At 38.1% G+C, this 21,248-nt stretch overlaps 2 protein-coding genes across 2 annotated transcripts; both read left to right on the top strand.

Moving 5' to 3' along the window:
* Nucleotides 1-1,517: 1,517 nt before the first annotated feature.
* Nucleotides 1,518-17,154, top strand: si:ch73-40i7.2 (FYN-binding protein 1). The gene is made up of 16 exons (XM_023293716.3): nucleotides 1,518-1,700; nucleotides 7,913-8,489; nucleotides 9,172-9,283; nucleotides 10,072-10,127; nucleotides 10,312-10,349; nucleotides 10,728-10,759; nucleotides 11,329-11,461; nucleotides 11,575-11,737; nucleotides 12,461-12,611; nucleotides 12,792-12,808; nucleotides 13,776-13,836; nucleotides 14,085-14,127; nucleotides 14,385-14,547; nucleotides 15,792-15,825; nucleotides 16,185-16,222; nucleotides 16,365-17,154. The coding sequence occupies exons 1-16, from the start codon at nucleotides 1,698-1,700 to the stop codon at nucleotides 16,400-16,402; spliced, it is 1,659 nt and encodes a 552-aa protein (XP_023149484.2). The 5' UTR covers nucleotides 1,518-1,697; the 3' UTR covers nucleotides 16,403-17,154.
* An 871-nt stretch (nucleotides 17,155-18,025) lies between these two features.
* LOC129347556 (peroxisomal membrane protein 11C-like) lies at nucleotides 18,026-20,409 on the top strand. Its single transcript, XM_055005071.1, has 3 exons — nucleotides 18,026-18,214; nucleotides 19,554-19,751; nucleotides 20,146-20,409. The coding sequence occupies exons 1-3, from the start codon at nucleotides 18,152-18,154 to the stop codon at nucleotides 20,392-20,394; spliced, it is 510 nt and encodes a 169-aa protein (XP_054861046.1). The 5' UTR covers nucleotides 18,026-18,151; the 3' UTR covers nucleotides 20,395-20,409.
* The last annotated feature ends 839 nt before the right edge of the window (nucleotides 20,410-21,248 follow it).

Here is a 21,248-nt window from a genome sequence, read left to right as displayed (position 1 = left end):
TGTCGCAGGGCCACATACAGAGACAAACAAGCACTCACACATTCACACCTACGGGCAATTTAGAATGATCAATTAACCTCAGCATATTTTTGGACTGTGGGAGGAAGCCGGAGTACCCGGAGAGAACCCACGCATGCACAGGGAGAACATGCAAACTCCATGCAGAAAGATCCCGGGAAAGCCGGGACGCGAACCAGGGATCTTCTCGCTGCAAGGCGAAAGTGCTAACCACTACGCCACTGTGCAGCCCCCTGAAGCCCCATATGGAAGATAATAATTTGTGAAATTTGTTTTTTTTTGTTTGTTTTTCAACATAATTATGTGTCTCCAGTGAGTTAAAAGAACCACAAAATATGAGAAAAAACATGTCCATGTCTATTTTTCCATGGTCCATCGATCAGAAAGTGTTTCTCTGAATGAGCTGTTCAGGTTTGCAGCCTGTTGTTATGTTGCTTCAGGATAAGCCCCGCCCCCACCATGCTCCTCCTCCTCTAGGCTCCAATCTGTCACTCACTGGTCCAATCCCTTTGTTCACAGTCCCAGATCTACTGACTTTGAAGCAGGTTTCTGTTTAGTATTGTATGTGAGGATTTCTGAGAGAACTACCCACGGATCACAAAGAACCTGGAGACGTATAAACATATTTGTCAGGCACTCACCAAAATGTGCACAAACTAAGCATGATTGCATCAAGGAAGACATTCACCAAGATTATCTGTACCAACAGCAACCGGCTGCTCATTTTTATTTATTGGATGCTTGTAGAGTTGTTTGTATTTTCAGTCAAACATAGGATTTCCATGTGTTACTGACCTTCCTGACTTTGGGTAGTTTGCTAAAATGTATAAACGCTGTTATGTCAGAACAGCAAAAAGAGCTGAGCATGTGTCCTTCTTCCTGACAGATACGTTGGCAGCAGCAGCTCAGTCACATTTAAAGCTACAAACACTGAAACAGCCCATTTGGACTAAAGCTAGAGGTATCATAGGTGTTGCAGAATATCAATCTGTGTAGTATTTTAAGCTGAAACTGTAACAGATACGCATGCTGTAGACATAAGACTCACATTAACTTGTTAAAAATGAGTGTAATATGGTACCTTTAAAGAGAATTGGATTAATTTGACTCATACAGGCAAAATAAAATGCCCAGTGTATGAGAATACCCACATTTACTTCTCTTCATTTGATCATAATTTTATTGTTCAGCGGTCTGTGTAGATTCGTATTGTCTTCTCTTTTCTGAGTGAAATTATTTTAACCTCCTTTGCTCCTTTTTTGCTTTTCTTTACTCGATGCAAACAGACAATAAAGCAAACAGGAGAGAACATCAGTGAATGCCCACTCTGCTAATGACACTAGAAGACATATTGCTTTGGACGCCACTTGAAATGAGCTCTTGTCGCTCATCTGGATACATGTTCTGTACATTATCAGACACATCATGAAAAAAGCTGACTTTTAAAGAGGAAATGAAACAAACTGGCTGATATCATGTCAATGTTTCTGAATCCCTCACTGTGTCACTGTCAGTCACTGTGTTGCCCACGCTGAATTACTGAGCATTTCCTCATTTGCAGTAAGTTTAGTGACACAGGTCATGTAGCTGTCGTTGCTGCAGCAGCATCAGCCTGGATACTGACTAACTGCTGGACATGGAGCACTTTATCCATTAATAAACCATCACCAAAGGCAATCATGGTAAGAGCTTATTATTTACAATTTTATTTAGAAGGTTTTGTTGTTAGTTTTTAATGTATCAATCTGATCAACAACTCTACTCCACCTTTCACACTTCTATTTCTTTGTAAACCAATGTGTCATCTATGAATAACCTGACTTTTGTAGAAAGACCCTTAAAAGATTCACCAAGTGTCAAACCTCAGCTTCATTTTGCCCCGTGGCTATAAGAGAATCACTGAACCACTTTTAGAACTTAAGCTGGTTTACAAAAGCTGACTAACAGTGCATCCATACATCCAATAAAATGTCAGTATGTTCAGTTACAGTTGTTCTGTAAACAATTTGAGTAATTTTCACACAAAAAAAGGAGGAAATTGTAGTTTGAAAAAAAGAAATGTTGATGCGGCCGCTGATGAAAGAGAGCTTTATTACAGAGCTCTCTCTGGTTAATGATTCACAGTTCGCTGCTGCTTTTCCACTTATCAGTTTATCTACTGTGTAGAGAGAAGGTCCCAGGGATTTCCCACTATTCATCCTGAATTACACGTGTAAATTGCATTTTAAGACTTCTCGATACATAGAAAGGGGGAAAAGATAGCAATTATTCTGTTGTTGAATTGGAAAAAGAGACATTCATCTGCTTCTTTTAGTTAGAGTGTGTTGAGCTTCAATCATTTTGACTCTCGGGCATCACTGAAGATTAAAACTAATTTTTGGATTTTCTGCAGCTCAGTGATATTACTTTATTAAGTACATCAAATGTGTGTACAGATGCTTTAAATGTGACTGAAAAGCTGATTTAGGAAAGTACAGTTAGTAGTTACACAACGTTACAGTGACACAATAATCCATATTCTGAAAAAAATAATTCTGACTTTAAATAACTCATATTTTATTTGACTCTGTCAATAGTTGCTAAATTTTTTGTCAGGTCCTCTCTGTAGCACACCTGCACAGTCTGTGGTGGGACCGTTTTTAAAACCATCTGAGAAAGGAGGCAGCACACACACACACACACACACACACGTACGCATGCACACGCACAGACATGTACAGACGCACACACACAGTTTCTCTCACTGACTGAAAGTGGAACCCCGTGTGTTTGCGTGTGCAGCTTCTGTGGTGTAGAGAAAAAGTTTGTGACTGCTTCCACTGTTCTCTGTAATAAGAGAGCAGCGAGCAGCGCTTGCAGCTTATTGGTGCAGGAGTGACAGCAAAGGCGTTACTATGGTAACCGGTGCAGGATGCTGCCTGAGGTACAGAGGTGTGTGGTTGTGACACTTCCTGCTCTTCATCCCCTGTTTGACTTTGAAAAGGCTACAAGTTTAGATCTTCAATAGATGGTGTGATTGCCTTACTGTCTTCATTTTGTCGGCAGAGTTTATGAGATTTTTACTCATTCATCTTGTTCTGCGCATGTCTCCCAGTTCTCTTCCTGCTGATGCATTTTAAATGTCAGCTAACAAGTGCTCTGGAAAACTGTCTCCATCTGTTGAATCTCATGTAAACCAATGAGGATATTTCTGTCTGTGAACTGTAGTCGTTTTCTTTAGTAAAACCAGTCCGAACGCTTCAAACTCTCTTCCCTCTCTTGGTTCAATGTTCAAACCAAATAATGTCACAGAAAATCCATCCATCCATCATCTATACACCACTTAATCCTCATTAGGGTCGCAGGGAGCAGGAGTCTATCCCAGCTGACTTAGGGTGAAGGCAGTGGACACCTGGACAGGTCGTCAGTCTGTTGCAGGGCTACATATACAGACAAACAATCATGCTCGCATTCACACCTACAGAGAGTTTAGAATAATCAGTTAACCTCAGCCTATTTTTGGACTGTGGGAGGAAGCCGGAGTGTCACAGAAAATATAAATTTAAATTACAATTTTAGTTGTGATATAAAGACAGAGCTGATAAATGTATTCCTGTAAAACACTCCATAGTAAATACATTTTAAAACTTTGGTGACAAGTGCTTTTTTTGGTATATTTGACTTCAAGGACAATGCAAATTAATTACTGGATCAGCTGTCTGGATTTTCAAATTCACTATTTTATACCAGTGAAGAGAAGGCTGAAAATTACACAAGAAGAACAGTCTGTCATGAAGACAGCACTGCCAACAAAATAAACATACTCAGTGCAATCCAGTCAACATTAAATGGCAAGATATTAGTTCAGTCAAACAGCAACCATAGCCACAATAAGACACATGCAGCAGCGCAGACATGGAAACAAAGCTGAGCGACACTGATTAGAACCACTGTGGGCAAACACTCACAGACATAAACAGAGGAGTTCCAGTTAGCAGCAGTTCAGTGTGAGAAATCAGACAGGAAATAACATCTGACATCCAGTTCAATAAGAATGAAGAGGCCGATGAGTCTTTGATCACCAGCTGAAACCACATGAGCTGTGATGTACTGTACATAGAATATGCAACAGAACCCTGTGCAACACCACCTAAATATCAAAGGATTCAAAAGTATCATCTTACAGTAATTATGTTGTTTCTAAGTTTAGCCTTGCAGTAGAAATTCAATTTAAGATAAGTCAGAACACCTTTCATTACTGAGTGAATCAATACTGGAGTGTGCTATTTTTCAATACTTTGTCCACCTTTATTTTTGAGGACAGACTTGAGACGTGTCTCACAAAATACCCCAAAGGTTTTCTGCTGTCTCCCAGTCAGGTTACTTACTTGGCCGGGTCAATGGGTTCATATTTTCTCCTTTGGGAACTCTTGAGTGATTTTGTGCTTTGAATCATTGTGATGATGGAGTAATCCTCTTCTGCCAAAGTCCTGCAGACAGAGAGTCAACTTTTCAGGCAGCATTTTGGTGTATTTACAGCTTTTCATGGTGCCACCTGTAAATGCCACCTCCCAAACACTTTTCGCACTTCGCCCCACAACATCACACTCCCACCTCTTCACTGTCGGGACTGTCCCTAAACATGGCCAGGTTCAAATCTAACCCCACCTGAGCCAAACCTGAGGGTTTCATCTGACCTCGGAATGTTCCTCCAACATTCATCAGGTATCTTTTCATGTTCTGCAGTTTCGTCTTGTAGTTTTGCTCCAAACAGGAAGCTTTTTTTTCTTTGGTATTGTCCATAGAGATTGACATTATGCAGTATCCCTCACATTGTCACAGAAACTCTAGTATCCATTGAAAACCCCAGTGTCAAGCCTGGCAAAAGCCTGGCTGTCATTTCTTTAGAGTTAGGCTGTCAAAAAACACACTGTGGTGTCAATTTAGGAGGACAGCTACTGCAACTCTGATTAGTGGCACTGTGGTGTTGTCTATAACTCCAGACTACAGCTGCAGCTGTGTTGCTGACTGATGGTTAGTGGCCCACAGAAGTCCTTGTATCATTTTAATTCTGGCAGTTCATTTCCCTATGGAGTCATGATGCAGACATGCAGATAGACACAGGCCATATTTCCAAAACTGAGAAAGTTCCGGTGTTCACAGCTCATTTTATAATCTCATTCATGCAGTTAGACCAATTTGAAATCACATATTCAGTTTGTTTGCTTTGAATTTCTACTTTGGGAACTTTATTTTGCACCCAGTCTTCCAAAAGGCGTTTGTTTCTAGGTGTTCATACTACTTCCTTTGACTTAAAATCCTGCAGTTACTGAGATAAAATTTGTAATTATTTGCCATTTAAGTGATATTTCACAAAGGGACACACTCATTTTATAATAAAATATAGATACAGAATTCTCTTCCTGAGCATTCTCACCTTCAAGTCATGTGACTGTTGTTATAGACTCTGCTTTGCATGTTGTTGCCATAATGATCCTAAATTATATAAATATAAAAGAACATCTCTTGGTGTGACTCCTCTTAAAATCCACTCTTAATTCTCAAAAAACATTGGTCAAAGTCAGGAATCATTATTTTTAGCTTCAAGCCATAAATGACATAATGGTAAATAAAACATACAGTTTGTTAAGCACTTGTGCACTCAGTTGTTGCTGATTAGAAACAAACATAAACACACACAACAGAGAAACACAGATGACAAAAAAACAGCAGAAAAAAGTCAACAAGCAGCAACATAGTATTCTAATGTTCACGTTTGATTGTTAATAACTGACGGACTGCTGCAATCTTTAGATATTGCTACATAAAATCCTGACTGACCTAAAGTACCTCGTCCAGTGGAAATGATGAACGTCTCCTCTTGTGGTACTTCTGATGACTTTAGTGTTTTCTCTCTGTGCAATAAATATTTTAAGTGGAGGGGGAACGTTGGCTCATAAGTCTTTGTTTATTTAGAATTTGACGACTGTGAAAAGTGTAGAGTTTCTGATCTAGAACATTAAAGGCTTCATTTGGTAAAATCAAGTTTTGATTTTTGTTTTCGGATTTTTTTAAACCTTTTTGTCACGTCAATGTGATGCTTCTATATGTTGGAAGACATATCATGGTGGACTATTTCGACCTTGAAAATGCAGGAAAAACATGTATTCCGAGAGCGAGGGTTTCATGTGTAAGAAACTTGAGAAACCAATCCTGTCAACTTGCCAATGGGGCTTTTTAGGCCATTTTAAAGCAGTGAGTGACTATTTTCATAGTAGAATCTCTTAAAGTTTATTACACAAAGAGGATTTTTTTTTTTTTACCAGAGCCAGACTACAAGATGGAGCATGTTTATATACAATTTAAATAGCATGACCATAGAATTATTAACCTGTGAAATGTCATGATCATAGTATTTATGTATTTCATAGCTATTTCAGTGACTTTCTTTCTTTCTAAGTGACTTTCTAATCGATGTAAAAATAAAGAAATTGAATTGACAGGCCTACTTCTTTACATGACTTCTAAAGTAGAGCTTGGAATCAATCCAGATGCCCTCGTATTTAAACTCAGTCAGAACTTTAAACTTTTGCCTGGATGTCATTATATCTGGCTCTGGAGTGGTACATGGCCCTTTTTAAAGGATCACATCATCGATTGGTTACATTTAGCTTGAAACATGACTGATTTAGTCATGTTGTAATATATTTGATTTCATTGGTATGTTTTGACACATCTTGTAGCTTTGCACAATCTTGGACATAAATCACTGTATCATCGGCATGTTGTTTGAGTTTTATATAAGCACAGAAACTAAATAATGGTGGTCTGAATATAGATCCTGCCTGGGACACACAAGGTCTATGATTATGATGGATTTCAGATTATGAATCTTCCCATCTTCCTTTTAAACATGATTCCATTCGTTTAGGGAAATTGGGTGAAAAATTAAAGAAGGTACTTTATTCCTAGATAGCATGTCTATGTCTAGTCGTAAGTCTTTTATTTACTACGTCTTACTGAGGCCAGCAGAAATATTTGATGCATGATATGTTTCAGGCAACGAATAGTTACCTGTTGAACTATTAACCTCAAAGCTTGGTCCTGAACTGAAAGTAACAGCAATGACCTTTAATGTGACTGAAAACTGAACAAACTACACTGGCAGTAGTTACAGATGTTTGAACTGTACCAAACTGAACTGAATGAAACTGTTTGAATCAGTGCAGTAAGCTGTAGTTTTCATTGCTATAGTTTTCTAAATAAGTGGAAATCAAGCCTTAGTGTAGGGTGGACTGTATTAGCGAAATATCAGATGGGTTTCAGCTCTGATGCTGGCATTATTATGTGAGTTGGGTTGTATTGTGACTCTTTCAGTTTCTTTTCCAATGCCATGTTACCTTACATGAAAATGACAATTGCAGAGAATCAAACAAATTTTAAATATGGGCTTAAACAGAGGACTGGTATTAGAACTGGCATTAGAAATTTCTATGATTTAGCATATGATTTGCATGAAAATTCCTGATAAAACATTTTTATTATCTTTTTACCAATAAAAGAAGACTTTTAATGTATCATTTACTGTAGCCTAATTAGTTTTTTATGATTAACATCTATTTATATATTTACATGTACAATTTCTTTTTGCTGCTTTTGTTTTTCTTGCCGTTTTGACTGCACTGAGAAGGTTTGCGTGCTGCAAAAAGACTTATCAGCTCTGTGAAGATCAAAACAACCAGGAAACTGTGTTGTTGCACGGTGCATTCTCACTTTGTAAAGATAGCGTAGGGGTTTGACAAGCGGTGAGTGTTGTGAGCGTGGGGGTCATGCTTTGCTGCGTGCTGAGCTGCTAACATCCTGCTTCAGAAACAGAGCAGCTGCAGCTAAACTTGTGCTCCTGTGTTGTTTTCAGGAGGAGAGTGTTGACGTAAAGGCTCTGAGGGCCAGGTTCAACAGCAAGACCAGCACCTCGGACACCAACAGCAGCCGGGACAGCGGCTCACCGAAGTCTCCACGACCTGGATATGGAAGAGTGATGCTGCCAGGGGTCACACCCACAGTTCCTCCTCCTTTGGCTGGCCCGGGCCTGGTGAGGCCTCCGAAGGCAGAACCATTGGCAGCACCCATCCCCTCCAGACCTGCTTCCTTCCCTCGACCACCTCCCAGTTCAGTGGTCAGAGCACCCATTCAGCCAGACGTCAGTAAGGTCAAGCAGAGAGGGGAGATGCTACAGAACATGATGCTGAGGCACCAAAGGCCTCCAGTCACCAATCAGCCTCCAGCTCCAGCTCCAGCTCCCACCTCCAGCCCTCTTCCACTCCAGCAGAAGCCCCGTCAAAAGAGCGCAGGGGACGTGACCCCTCTGAGGAGGCCCCTGCCGCCTGAAGGACCCCTACCTCTGAAACCCAAACGGCCTCCCAATGTCAACCTGGAGCTCTTCAAGAGGACCAGGCGAGGACCTGCCCTTCCTGCCTTGAGGAAAAGCAACGGTAAGTCGTACCCGAACATAAGCCATTATTGGACAAACTAGTTTATTTCTTGTTCTGCCATTATTTTAGCACACATAAGTAGTAATATTAATCATCTCTGAGATTTTTTTAACTGCTTAATTTTAAGGTTACTGGTGTTGTTCAGACTGCTTCGCTGTCACACCGCCATGGCTTGTTAGTGATATTACTTTTGATTTTCAGACTATGACAAGTAAGAATGCCTGCCATGAAAAAGGCCAATGAAATTATACGTTACCATTTTTTCCATGTAAAAAACAATTTCTAAGATATTACTGAATTAACTGATCAATAATCGCAGGTGCAGTTTTTATGGAAATATTTTTTCAGTTCAGAACTGAAAGTGTCAATGGAAATTTACACACATTATTAGTAGATTTACAGAAAATCAAATGCAGGAAGGAGAAACGCTTATGAAGCATGAAGATGCTTAGGAATAATTGTTTGACAGTGTTTAATAAGACACTGAGAAGTCACAGCGCGCTTCATCTTTGTCTGGAAATGTGCAAAAATAATAGCAGTGAAACCCTGAAAAATTATATTGAAGAGAAAGAGAAAATCTCTGCGAATCTCTCCTGAATTTTTGCCGTTTCATTGACAGTCGAATAATTAGGTGTGACTGTTCTTTACTGGTTGCGCGTCTCATTTCTGGTTCTCCCTGCAGGTTCACCAGGCTCATCAGACCAAAGGCTGTCTTTACCAGGAGTGATTACTCCTCCAAACCCTCCACAGCGATCCAACAAACCCTACGGACTGCCACACCAGATCGCCTCCATGTGAGGATTTACTAGTCAACACGCTTTGTCATGTCATTTTTTTTTTACATCTTTGAGTATACAAACAGCTTTTAACTGCAGATGGCTCATCGTGGCAGGCAGGAAATGGTGTTGAAGTAAATCATGAGACACTCAGAGTCTAATTTACAGCTAGTATAAAATAAGAACTGTGTGGGGACATTTTTTGACACTTCTGCAATATCCTTTTGTAAAATGGTCTAAGATCTGTGTCACATAACCATGATGTCTGATACACCTCAGTTGCTACTATTTAATGAAGAAAAACGGGAGCATTTGCACTTTTATGACACTTTAATTTTCATTACTTATAGCTTTTTCAACAAAGCATCTGCCAGGTGTTGCTCTGAATTGCATTCAATACAATAAAAGCAGAGCAGTAACCATTAACACAACCCTAAAGAAACCTTAGAAAAATGAATATAATATTAAAAACTGTCAGTATGTACTGTAGAGTCAGAATCAGATTATTCACATGAAGACATAGTGTCACAATAACTCCTGATATTTTTAAATATATCTATATATGTTTTAGTGTCTATTTGCTTGGTGCTTTGTTTGTTTGTCTGTCTGTCTTGATATAAGTGCTGCAACTTTTGTGAAAAGGACATTTTTGTACAACTAATTTGTAGCTGCGAATATTGTTTTATAAGAAATATGATGCTGTCCAGATGATGATGTTTAGCATTTTGGATTATCAATATAGAGATAACAAAAAACACACTGTTGCTGATTGATGACCAGAAAACATGTTTGTTTATTGATTACAGGGACATTGAGGATGAACAGGACCCCTATGATGATATTGCAAGCTTTGATAAAAATGGTAAAAAAATAAATAAATAAATAAATAAATAAATATTACAGCTTGTTTGTTCTACAAGCTCTTCTTCTGACACATGACGCTTTATTTTAACTAATTAAATTGTTTTAATGAATGCTTTTTATATATTTTGTTGGACAATGTGTTTACAAATGAAGAACATGCCTGTGTTTTGTGTAATTTACAGATTCCCACAGCGACAACGGTTCACAGGGTTTGGACGGGGTGAGTGCAAAAAACAGAAACTAAAGTGTGACTTACTCTGAAGTGAGAGTGCCACCCATTTTAACAAGTCGAGCAGGTGGCTCCTCTGAAGAGAACATGCTGCATGTTTCCCGTAATACTAAAAATAAAGGGAGTTTAGATTCCAGTTTGCTCTATGTTGCTGGAAAATGGCAATTAAACTTCAGTTACTGTCAGTAACTGCATGTTCTTTTTGTTTAATTGATTTTAGCTTTGGGAAATTTATGCAGTATTCTATTTAGAAACTAGTAAATTCTTCGATCGGGTGGCATCCTTTTTGAATCTATAACTCCTGTATACGTGTATGCTATGTTTGTTTTTCTTCTCTCTTTAAAAGTACAATTATCTTCTCTCTTGTAGGATGAAGATGATGTCTACGAGTTTATTGATGAGTAAGTATAGACTTTGTGTCTTCACCATTCACCCACTGTATCTATATAGTAACTTCTCTAATGGCCAAAAGAGAAGAGTAGCCGCGGCTGCATGAACATGTTTCCATTGTTTCTCTTACTGCTACCGTTATTTTTGTACCTCCTGCTATTACTGCTGCAGAATGTATACTGGGAACTAAAACATCTTTTAAGTTTCTCAGTTATATGGTGTTACATTTAAGTTTTGGGGAGTCAAATAAAGCTTCAAAGGATGAACTTAAACAATATTTTCCACAGTAAATTGTTTCTGTGATTCAACAGTGTTTTCTGTTAAAGCAGGATGCTGTGACGAAATTCAGGGAGGGGCTTTAAAAATGTAGGCAGACTGGAAAAAAATCTAACAGCTGTGAAGCTTATGTTCAGCTTTTATAGTATATTACATAATTAGGTTATCATATTACAATCTGGATTTTGATGTGTTCGTAAAAATACACATTTCTGAGGAATTTATAGTAATAATACCTGAGAAGAAAATACTGGTGGGGAATGAACTTTATAAGTAATTTTATGTTTTGATCATTTCTTCTTAGGGACCAGGTGGAGGTGAACAAAGCTACAGCTGAGAAGAAGCACAAGAAAGAAGCAAAGAAGCAACAAGAGCAGGAGAAGAAAGAGCAGATGGAACGCCAGAAAAAACAGAATGAGTTGAAGAAGAACTTTCAGGTAAAGAAACAAAAACACCCACTGAGAAGGCACATCAGAAAACATCACTTTCAGTTCATCTTCAGTCATTATGTTCCCCCCTCTGACAGCTTTTTGTTGTTGTTTCTCGGTAGTTGCAAGGTGAGATCGAAGTTCTTCACACAGCCAGAGTCCGGCATGACTGGCGTGGAGGAGGAAAACTGGACCTCAGCGTTCGACAAGGAGAGAGCGTGGAGATCCTCCGTGTGAAGAATAACCCAGGAGGCAAATGGTTGGCCCGCTCTCTGAACGGAAACTGTGAGTTTCAATTTAAATTTCAGTCAAACCGTTAAAGTAAGCCTTCCAATCTGAACCTCTCTCTTCTCGCCTTACAGCAAAGTAACTTACCTGCATCAACCTGGTAGACGCAGCAGGGATGTCTGGCGCTTACTGCTGTTTTGATATTCTACATTTTAAACAGAGCTGCCAGTATGTAAACTAGCATGATGTGTCATATCACGACACTATGAGTATCTATCTATCTATCAGTTTTGCTGTTCTCCCAACTTGTATATTGAAAACTCAAGTGGAAATATCACAAATTGAAAAAAGAAAAACTCAAATAGTACATTCTTTAAAATCAGCTTTAGTATAATGTTTGGCACATCAAGAAATATGCCTTACTATAGCAGTGAGTATTCCTTTGATTGTGTGGTCCTACCTCAGCCCCGTACTTCACTAAGCAGAAGGTTAGATAATCAGATTTATTTTATGCAGATGATACTCATCTGTGCTTATAAGACCAGAAAACATTGGTGGCTCCTAGCCTCCTAGCATCTTGATCATGAACATGTCATTTAGGCTGCTTGTCCCTCATACAACACAGGAACATGTCAGTAACAGGGAGAAATAAAAGAAATAAAAATCTTGAGTAGGACTCTATTCTGTGAATGCGCAGACAAGAAGATTCTCTGTTAACTACACACTGAACTGTCACAATAAAGTCTCATTTGACTATTTTGTTGTTGCATTTCCTTGCAGATGGATACATAAGTAACACATGTGTGGATATTGATTATGAGGCGGTGAAACGCAAAGTGCTGCAGTCCAGAAAATCTGACATGTCAGTGTTACCTCCTCCACCTCCCGACCCCCCACTGATGTTAAACGTGCAGCCCAACAACAGAGACAGGTACAGGGCCATGGATTGTATACTGTATTTTTATTATTGTGAGAAAAATGTTCTAACACTTTTACCAATTCTTCTTCATGATTTGTTGCTCTGGAACTCCACATGTCTATTTGACTGAATTGCTGTTTTAGTTTCACTTGTTCCAGCTAACATGTTGTTTGTGTTGCCTCTAATCTGCAGCATGCTTGAAGACGATGGTGAGTGATATCCCACCGCACATTATCAGCAGACTGGGATGAACATCATGAGTTATCTCAAAGTTCACACGTCACTTCACAGTTGCTTAGCAGAAGCAACACAGTCATACATATTTGTTGCTTAGTTTGACTTTTTTGCTTTTATAAAACCTGCACTACAGAACCTTTGTCTCCACCTTCTGGCAGTGAGAGTAATTACACAAATACAGTCAACAGAATTATGACACATATATCACACTGTTGGTCGCTTTCATTTGCAATCTGTCCTCTGAATGCTGGGTTTCTTTTTTATCTGCAGCATCAGAAACTTTCCTTGGAGTTTTCTTGGGTTTTTCAGCCATTCACCATACTGTGTCACTATGGTGTCTCCAGTCTTCGGTTCTTGCAAACTTATCATTTCTGGTTGACATAAAATGCACTTCTACCATGTACTTACCTACAAATGTTGCCACAAACAGTAGAATGCGATATAAATTCATTTCTATGCAGAAGCCTTTTGTTTAAAAGCAATAAATAGTGTTTGTGAATATACGACACCAATCATTGGTGAACAGTTGCAGAATAATAAATCAATACATTCCTAAATTGTCATTGTTCATAAAGAAGTTCCCTAATTACCTGCAAGAAAAAATATTCTACAGGGTGTCCCTGAAGTCTGGACACATAGGAAATCTCACTTTGTTGAAAGATTAAATTCATCTGCTATCTTTCAGTATATCCATCCTTCACGTCCACCGACAAGTATCAGTTCAACTCTTTCTTCTTTTGACAAAACCATATTTAATCTGTGGAGGCAAAAAAAAATTATAGTTAATGAGATCTCCTTTGTGTCCAGACTTTAGGGACACTGTATTATTTTCTTTCTCATATGCTTTAATAATCAGTGTTTAAACTGTTCATTTCAGCAGATAATGTTAAAACCTATTTTTATGTAAGCAGACAACAGCTTTTTTTATTTTGTTCTCAGATGACTATGATGATGTTGAAGCAATAAGTGAAGATTTCCCTCCGCCACCTCCAGAAATCAGGTATCTAGTCACTTCTGACTGACTGACAGGAAAGGAGTTGGCATGTCGGCAGCTAAGTGTGGCTGCAGTAACACTCTAATATAAAGTTTCACTTTTGTAGACCTCATTAGTGATAAGACCAGAAGATGTCCAAGATGAATAAGAAAAATAATTTATCTCATCTATTTTAATAATTTAAGTGGGGAAGTGTTTTGTTGATAAAAGCATTTGTAGTGTGCTTAATTAACTAAATTGTTATACTTTTGCAGCATCAATCCCAGAGTGGAGAAGGAGCTCAAAAAAAAATTTAAGGTAAACAGTTTGTACTCTTTCACACCAGATTATTTACTTTATTGTTAGATAAAGGAATATGTCATCTGTATTGCAGTGAAATCAGATGGTTATAGTGTTTGTTTCTGATAGTGTATGTATGTTTTTTGTCCAATAGGAGACATATATAAGGAGAAAAGAACAGGGTCCTAGATTAATCTATGCACAAGTTGCATATAACATGTAAAATTGCAGCCCTATTCCAACAAAAACCTGTCGCTGTGACTGTTGTTTCTCAGTATGAAGGGTCACTCAGGGTGCTGCACACCATGATGGTGGATCCTAACAGCGTCATCAAGAAACCAGGAGCAAAAGACCTGCATGTTGTTCATGGAGAAATTTTGGATGTCATCCAGCTCACCAACAGCAAGAAAGCTCTGTGTCGCAACCAGTATGGAAAATGTACGTAAACACTTTGCTCTCATCTTTGATTGTTAAGTTAAGCTACATTAATGCATTTTCTTTTAAACATTAAAAAAGCAACCTCCATTCAGACAGGCATTTTAGCGCCAAGTCTGACATTATATTCATGCATGTTAACATACCTGAAAACGCATATTACATGGCCATTCACTTCACTAGTCATGTGGTTGCTGGTGCAAATATGAACAAGGGGCTGGTTGCTTACTTTACAGTCACATGACAGAGGTGTAACGAATCAGGAAAGGACACATGGTGACTTATAAGACCTGATTAGGAAGTGAATGAGGGTGTTCGCATTAGTATTTCCAAAACTCCCACACCCTTAATTTTGTCTAATTTTAAGCCTCAATACTATGTAAATGGGTGACTTATATATAAAAAAAAAATAAATCACCCTCTTACAATTTTCATGAACAGGGAGATTAGCTATAGAGACCAAAACTGTTTTTCATTCCAGTCTGTAAATGAATTTATTTCTGTTGGAAGGCTAAACATTTTACCATGAGGATCTATGGGGATTGACTCGCTTTTAGAGCAGCTTCAAGTGGCCGTTTGAGGAACTGCAGTTTATAGAACTTCTGTACTGGCCTTCACTTTTCAAAACTGGAGGTTGCTACTTGTAACAAAACAATAAAACGTTGCAGTGATTATAAATACAATTCTCCCTAATTAATAGTCCAATACAAAACAATTGTGTTAATTTTTAGTGAAACTGCCAAGGGAGGTTGGTGTTCTAAGAAACCACAACACAGCCATATAAACAGAAAGCAGCCTCACCATACTTCAGGCTAAATTCAGCATGCTCGCAATCTATTCCTGCACATTTGTCTGCAGTTGATTCATTTTTGCGCTTTAACGAAATAGTGCATGTTCAATTTTGCTGAGGATTGTACTTTCTTTTTTCCCCCCTGCCCATGAACCAATAACTTTGCCAGATGACACTGGAACTTTTTCTGTTATTTTTCCTGTGATTCTGATGTTTTTAATGTCCAAAAGATACTTGAACTCTGTGAGTTCACCAGAGATCTCAGAAAGCTTTAAAAGCTTTTGAAATTGGATATTTATTTGGGGATCTATTCTGAACAGGTAATTTTCAGTAACTGTATTTTGAGACAATAGTACACTAAATATTACTGTACATAAAATACAAATGATGGTGCAATAAATTGAGTGACAGTCATATCATATTAATTCTAAATGATCATCCTTGTTTTGTCTCACAGTTGGTTATGTGTTCAGATCTCTTCTTCTTCCAATGTAAGTAAATTTTCCTCCTTTCATATGACTCTTTCACCGTAAGCATGATATTAATTTAGTCTATACTCTGTAAATATATGACAAACAACCCTTGTGTTAAAACATGCCATTATGTTATTGTAACAGGTTATCCTTGCCTTAGATTATTTGAAGATTTGCAGTGTCTACTGTCAAAATAATAAGTAAATAGATATATCAATGTAGTGGCGAACAAGATACAAACCAGCCTGTGAGGAAAACTGGGAACAATAAACTGTTTAAAACATTTTAAAAAGATATATACATATTAAATCTATTCAATCTCTTTGCATTAATAAATGCTGACAAATAGTTTCTCTGGTCTGAATCTTCTCCTGCAGGGAAGGAGATATTTATGATGATGTTGACTATCCAGGTGGTAAGTTTGAATTTTCATGTTCTATAATGAAATCAATGGAAAATATACTACAGTAATTTCATCTTAAATATTCACCCTCGTGTTTGTCTTATGTTTAAATCCATTTTAAAAGAAGAAAATTATCTTTCTCTTCTTGTTTCAGATGTCTATGATAACGACTCTCCACACACTGATTATTAAAACATGTCAAACTGAACACACACTCACACAGTAGCAGAGAGAAACAAACAAACTATACAAAGCTAAAACGTTAAGCTGTATTCAAACTAAACCTGGATGTTACAAACTGAACACCAAGTGAAGACGGAGACCCTTCTGGATATAAATGCTTTATGTGATTTTACAAACTGCATGCAAGTGAAGAAAACTCACAAACTCACAGAGGTTATATCGATTCTTTTGTGCTACACAGAAGAAATGAACAGGATTTCTGTCCACCTCTCAAACAAGCAAACTAAGCATTGTTAGAGCTCAAACTAATTATAGTTATACAAAACTGAACAGGAAAACAGCACGTGGTATACAGAGAGATCCATGTGGAAACAACACAGTCCTGTTCAGCAGTTCAGAGACGTTACACTGATTTCCTGCAGACTTTACCTAAACCTGAGTTCTTGAGCCTAGAATTTAGTCATGTTTTGGACAACGTGGCCATGTATATAGATTAATGTCTCCACAAAATGAATAAGACACACAAACACACACACCCACACACACACACACACACCCACACACACACACACACACACACACACACACACACACACACACACACACACACACACACACACACACACACATAGAAGAGAATAACATTGTCACCACTATACTGTTTGTCAAACTGCTTGTATAAAAAAAAAAAATACACTATCACTGTTGCTTTGTGTATTTCTCAGCCGCAGAGATTATTTAAAATAAAATATTTTTTCTGATTGGGTGTTTGGTTTTTTTTTTTGGTTTAAAAAGAGTAAATTCTAACTGCTGGAAATACATTGTTTGGTATAGAGAGAGGTGGAATATAAACCTATTTGCAGATGATTATAAACCAGTTCGTGAAAGTAGCCATACTGAAGGAAAGATTGGCAAAATCCTGGAAGGTGATGGTAAGAAATTTAAATCAGGAGGCACAGTTTTCATTTAGTCATTATAATGTGAGACAAAAAATGGAACATGGACTGTGCATAAAGTCTGATGATCTTGGTTTCAACTACAGTTTATTAGCCTGCAGAGCAAGGGTGTCAAACATATGGCCCGCAGGAAAATTATAGCAAAGACATTTACCACAAATTGTAAATTTGTAGAACTGTAAATGTAAAATAATTTCTAGATCTTGGCAAGTTGTTTTTATCATAAAGTAAATATTACACTATATTGTTCAGTTCCAGATACCTGAGACTAAATGTTTGTTCCTTTGTAGACTCACTGTGATCTGTATGTTGTAATGTGTAAACTGAGGCATAATTTTGAAATTGCACTCATTTTTCTTAAGGACCTTCACGTTGTTCGTAATGTTTTTACGTTTTTGTACTAAAACAAAGGGAAACAATTCGGAGCTGTGGTTATTTATAGGTTATCATGCTCTGATGTTACTGGTCCCACTTGAGATGTAATTGGGCTGAATGTGGTCCCAGAACTAAAAAGAGTTTGACACCCCGACTGCGGAGACTAGAAGTAGTTTAGAGGCAGAGTAGAGCCAGAAGAGGGCAGCAGCACATCATCACTGCATAAGTAGGAAAAGAAGAAGTTCGATTGACTCGGCGCTCGTCTACTCGAGTCTTCTTCGGACACTTCCTGTTTCAAAGTCCAGCCGAGAGCTGCTGCGGTGAAAACAGTCACGTCAGGAGATGTTGTGCAGAAGATTCACACTCTAGCGTTTGTTTGTTTGTTTGTTTGTTTGTTTGTCGTTGTTGTGTGAGTGTGAGAGCAGACATGCAGCAGTCTGTGGAGGCTCTGGTCCGACTGCTGGAGTCCTACAGAGGAAGAGACAAAGTAGTGAGTGTTTACTTATTTACAGCCCCGTAAATAAAATAACTGTTTTTCCCTTCTAAGTACATGACACGGTTAGCTCGTAGGTTAGCTATATATCAGTGTCAGCGCGGTTTTATCACGGGTTTAGTGATTACTGTCGGTTGTATTTGGGTTTTACTGTTGAATTAGTGACAAATTGTGACATTACATCTGTTAAAACTGCTTCTATTTGTTAATCATACCATCAGTCAGATCAATAGTCGCCTCTTTTAACCCTTTAGAAGGGGTTGTTTGTTGAAAATGGCTGCTGAAGTATGAATAAAATGTGCTAGCACTTTAGAAATGGTTTATTTTAACATATATTTTATTGTTACAGTTAAATAGCTCGATCAGTTAATTACTAGTTGTTAAAGACTAATTGGCTTCTTTATTGACACTTGTTTAGTTCTTTGGGTAATTTTTCGAGCCAAATGACAAAGCTGCTTGCTATGAAATGACAATGTGAGGGAAAACTTCCTTAAACAGCGTTCATTTTTGCTAGTTTGGTCAATATTTGTACAATGCTTTTGTCACTGAAATAGGAAATGCTCTTTTAAGATGCATTTTACATTGAGTTTTTTTGCACAAAATTACTTTTTAATGTTGAATACAGTCTTTTTTATTTTTGCGCTTATGGTAATTGCCTTTACAATACTTGTTATTACACACATACCTTCAAGCTCACAAGTTGTGAGCTTTTGCTGCTTTTTTCTTGTCTTATGTACTTTTAAGATAAATATCTTTTGGTTTTTCACTCTTACAAACAAACTTAAATAAGCTATTTGAGGACACCACATTTGACTCTATAGGCCTTTTTTCCCCTGATGTATTACTGACCAAGATTAGCTCGCAACCCTTCTATTTAGTTTGATTTAAAATAAGAAGAATTTTCACTTGTAACAGTCCATCAGTTCTGTAAAAGGTGTAAGTGTTACGTGGTTGTTTTTATACACACTATTATCTGGATGCTGTCTCCTGTAATGTAAGTTATCAAAAGGAAACCCAGATGTTTACTTTGAAAACTGTTGGTAAATGATCTGTCAGTGCTGACTGTATTACAGTGTTACTCAGTAATATAAATCAAGCCGTGCTTTTTAGCCTTTGGTACTTTTCAAATGTTTTACCTCCTTGTTATTGATGTGTTAAAAACATGTTTGTATTTCAGAATTCTTCTGTTTACATCCATACTGTACGCCTGAGAGATTTCTGTTAGCTTTCATCTTTCGCTCTGTCTCTGATAAATGCTCCTGACTCCTTGAAGTTTTTTTTATTTTTCACCCTGCGTTTAGTCACTGTGTTTGTTCCTCTGTGTTTGTCTTTGCAGATCAGGACGCTCTGTTACAGCTCTCAGCTGGTCGGAGGAGCTCTTTCCCGGAAGGCAGAAACAAACGCTTCATCCCAGCAGCTCGGGAAGAGTCTGCTGCTGTTTTCTGCTCAGCTCAGTCACTGCCGGACGGTGCTGAGGTTGTTTGATGACCTCTCCATGCTGGCCTACTCTCACAGCTATGGGCTCGGAGCTGAGGTGACTCACACTGCAACACGAAGCTCACTTTTTGTTTCTCTCACAAGTCTGATCAGTCTCACTAGATCAGTCAACGAAGGATGGATCGGGGTCTGTTCCACTGAAATTGCAAGATATGAAAAGTAGTAAAGATAAAATACTCTTGTTGATTCATTCAAAGTAACAAAATAATTGTAAGTTAATCTTTTTAAATGAAGAGGTGTAAACATTTGACCGGCCAGTACTGCAGTACAATATGGAGAATAAAAGTAACATGTCTTTGATCACATCACTTCTTCTTTTCTCTGTAGATACAAATAATGTGACCTGGAAAGCAAGCAGCTGATGTAACAAATGAATGCAGAGCTCTACTGTGTACAATCCAGCGTTAACACATGTTGCACGTCTTTCCTAGGAGGAGGATGCAGGCGTTCGCTGGATATCAGTGCTGACCAATGTGGCTGACCAGCTGTACTACCCCTGCGAACACATCGCCTGGGCTGCCGACGCCGAGCTCATCAGAGTGAAGTCTGATAAGTGGTGGCTGTTCTGCACGGTGCTGTGGGGAACCTCGCTGCTGCTGGGAGTCCTCAGGTGGGATCATCCGTCCACAAACATCAAATCTCACCTACTGACCGGGTGCACTGATGAAAAGCTACGATGATGGTATTAGGTGATCATTCAAATTTACTCTGAGTTCATATTTACTTACTGACAATGAGTATTATATCTGCCAAAATTTCGACATTTGTGTAAAAGTAACCGTATAGTAATCATTTTAGCTACTAAATCCTTTTTCTCAGTTTGACATGTCTTTTTTTCTCTATGCCATGGATTCTGTCCAAAAACAGTTACAAACATGCCACTAAGCTGCAATGTTTAGGTGCAGTTTATTCTGTAGCTATAAACACTTAGCAGCACATATTAATCCCTAACTGAAAATAATTCCTAACAATGCACCTATTTCAGTTATGTTTGCTAAAGACTACGATATCCAACCATTTTAGACGTTATTTACCTTTTAATAAATTGAAATTATGTATTTGTGACTTGTATTGAATGATTTCTGTTGACAGTGGGAATTAAAGGGGCCAAAGGGTGAAATGCTAAAACAGAGCAGTGAAGACAAAATTAGCTGAGAGATAAAGTACCACACTGTTAATTTTGGTCATTTCATTAAATTTCATGAAAGTAAAAAACAGAATACCTCGTTAATCTTGAAAGATCTCCTCTGGTGAAAATCAGTTTTTTCAAGCATGTTAACATGTCCCAGGCTGTTTATTTATATAATAGAAGACAGATCATGAGAGAAATAATCAGTCATCACCATGGCTGAGTATCTACACCAATGACAGACTTTAAAACACAGATTTCATGTACAGCAAACATAAGGAACAAATCCCATAAACTTACTGTTACTTGCTGTATTCTTCTTTCCAGTCAGTTTCTGGCTGTATGACTGAATTACTCCAATATTACAGCCTGTCATTGTGTCGGATGGAATAATTTGACTGCGTT

This window comes from Amphiprion ocellaris, chromosome 2 (assembly GCF_022539595.1).
Source record: "Amphiprion ocellaris isolate individual 3 ecotype Okinawa chromosome 2, ASM2253959v1, whole genome shotgun sequence".
Taxonomy (NCBI): domain Eukaryota; kingdom Metazoa; phylum Chordata; class Actinopteri; family Pomacentridae; genus Amphiprion; species Amphiprion ocellaris.
The sequence above is the reverse complement of the archived record's forward strand: the minus strand, read 5'-3'. Positions and strand labels throughout refer to the sequence as shown.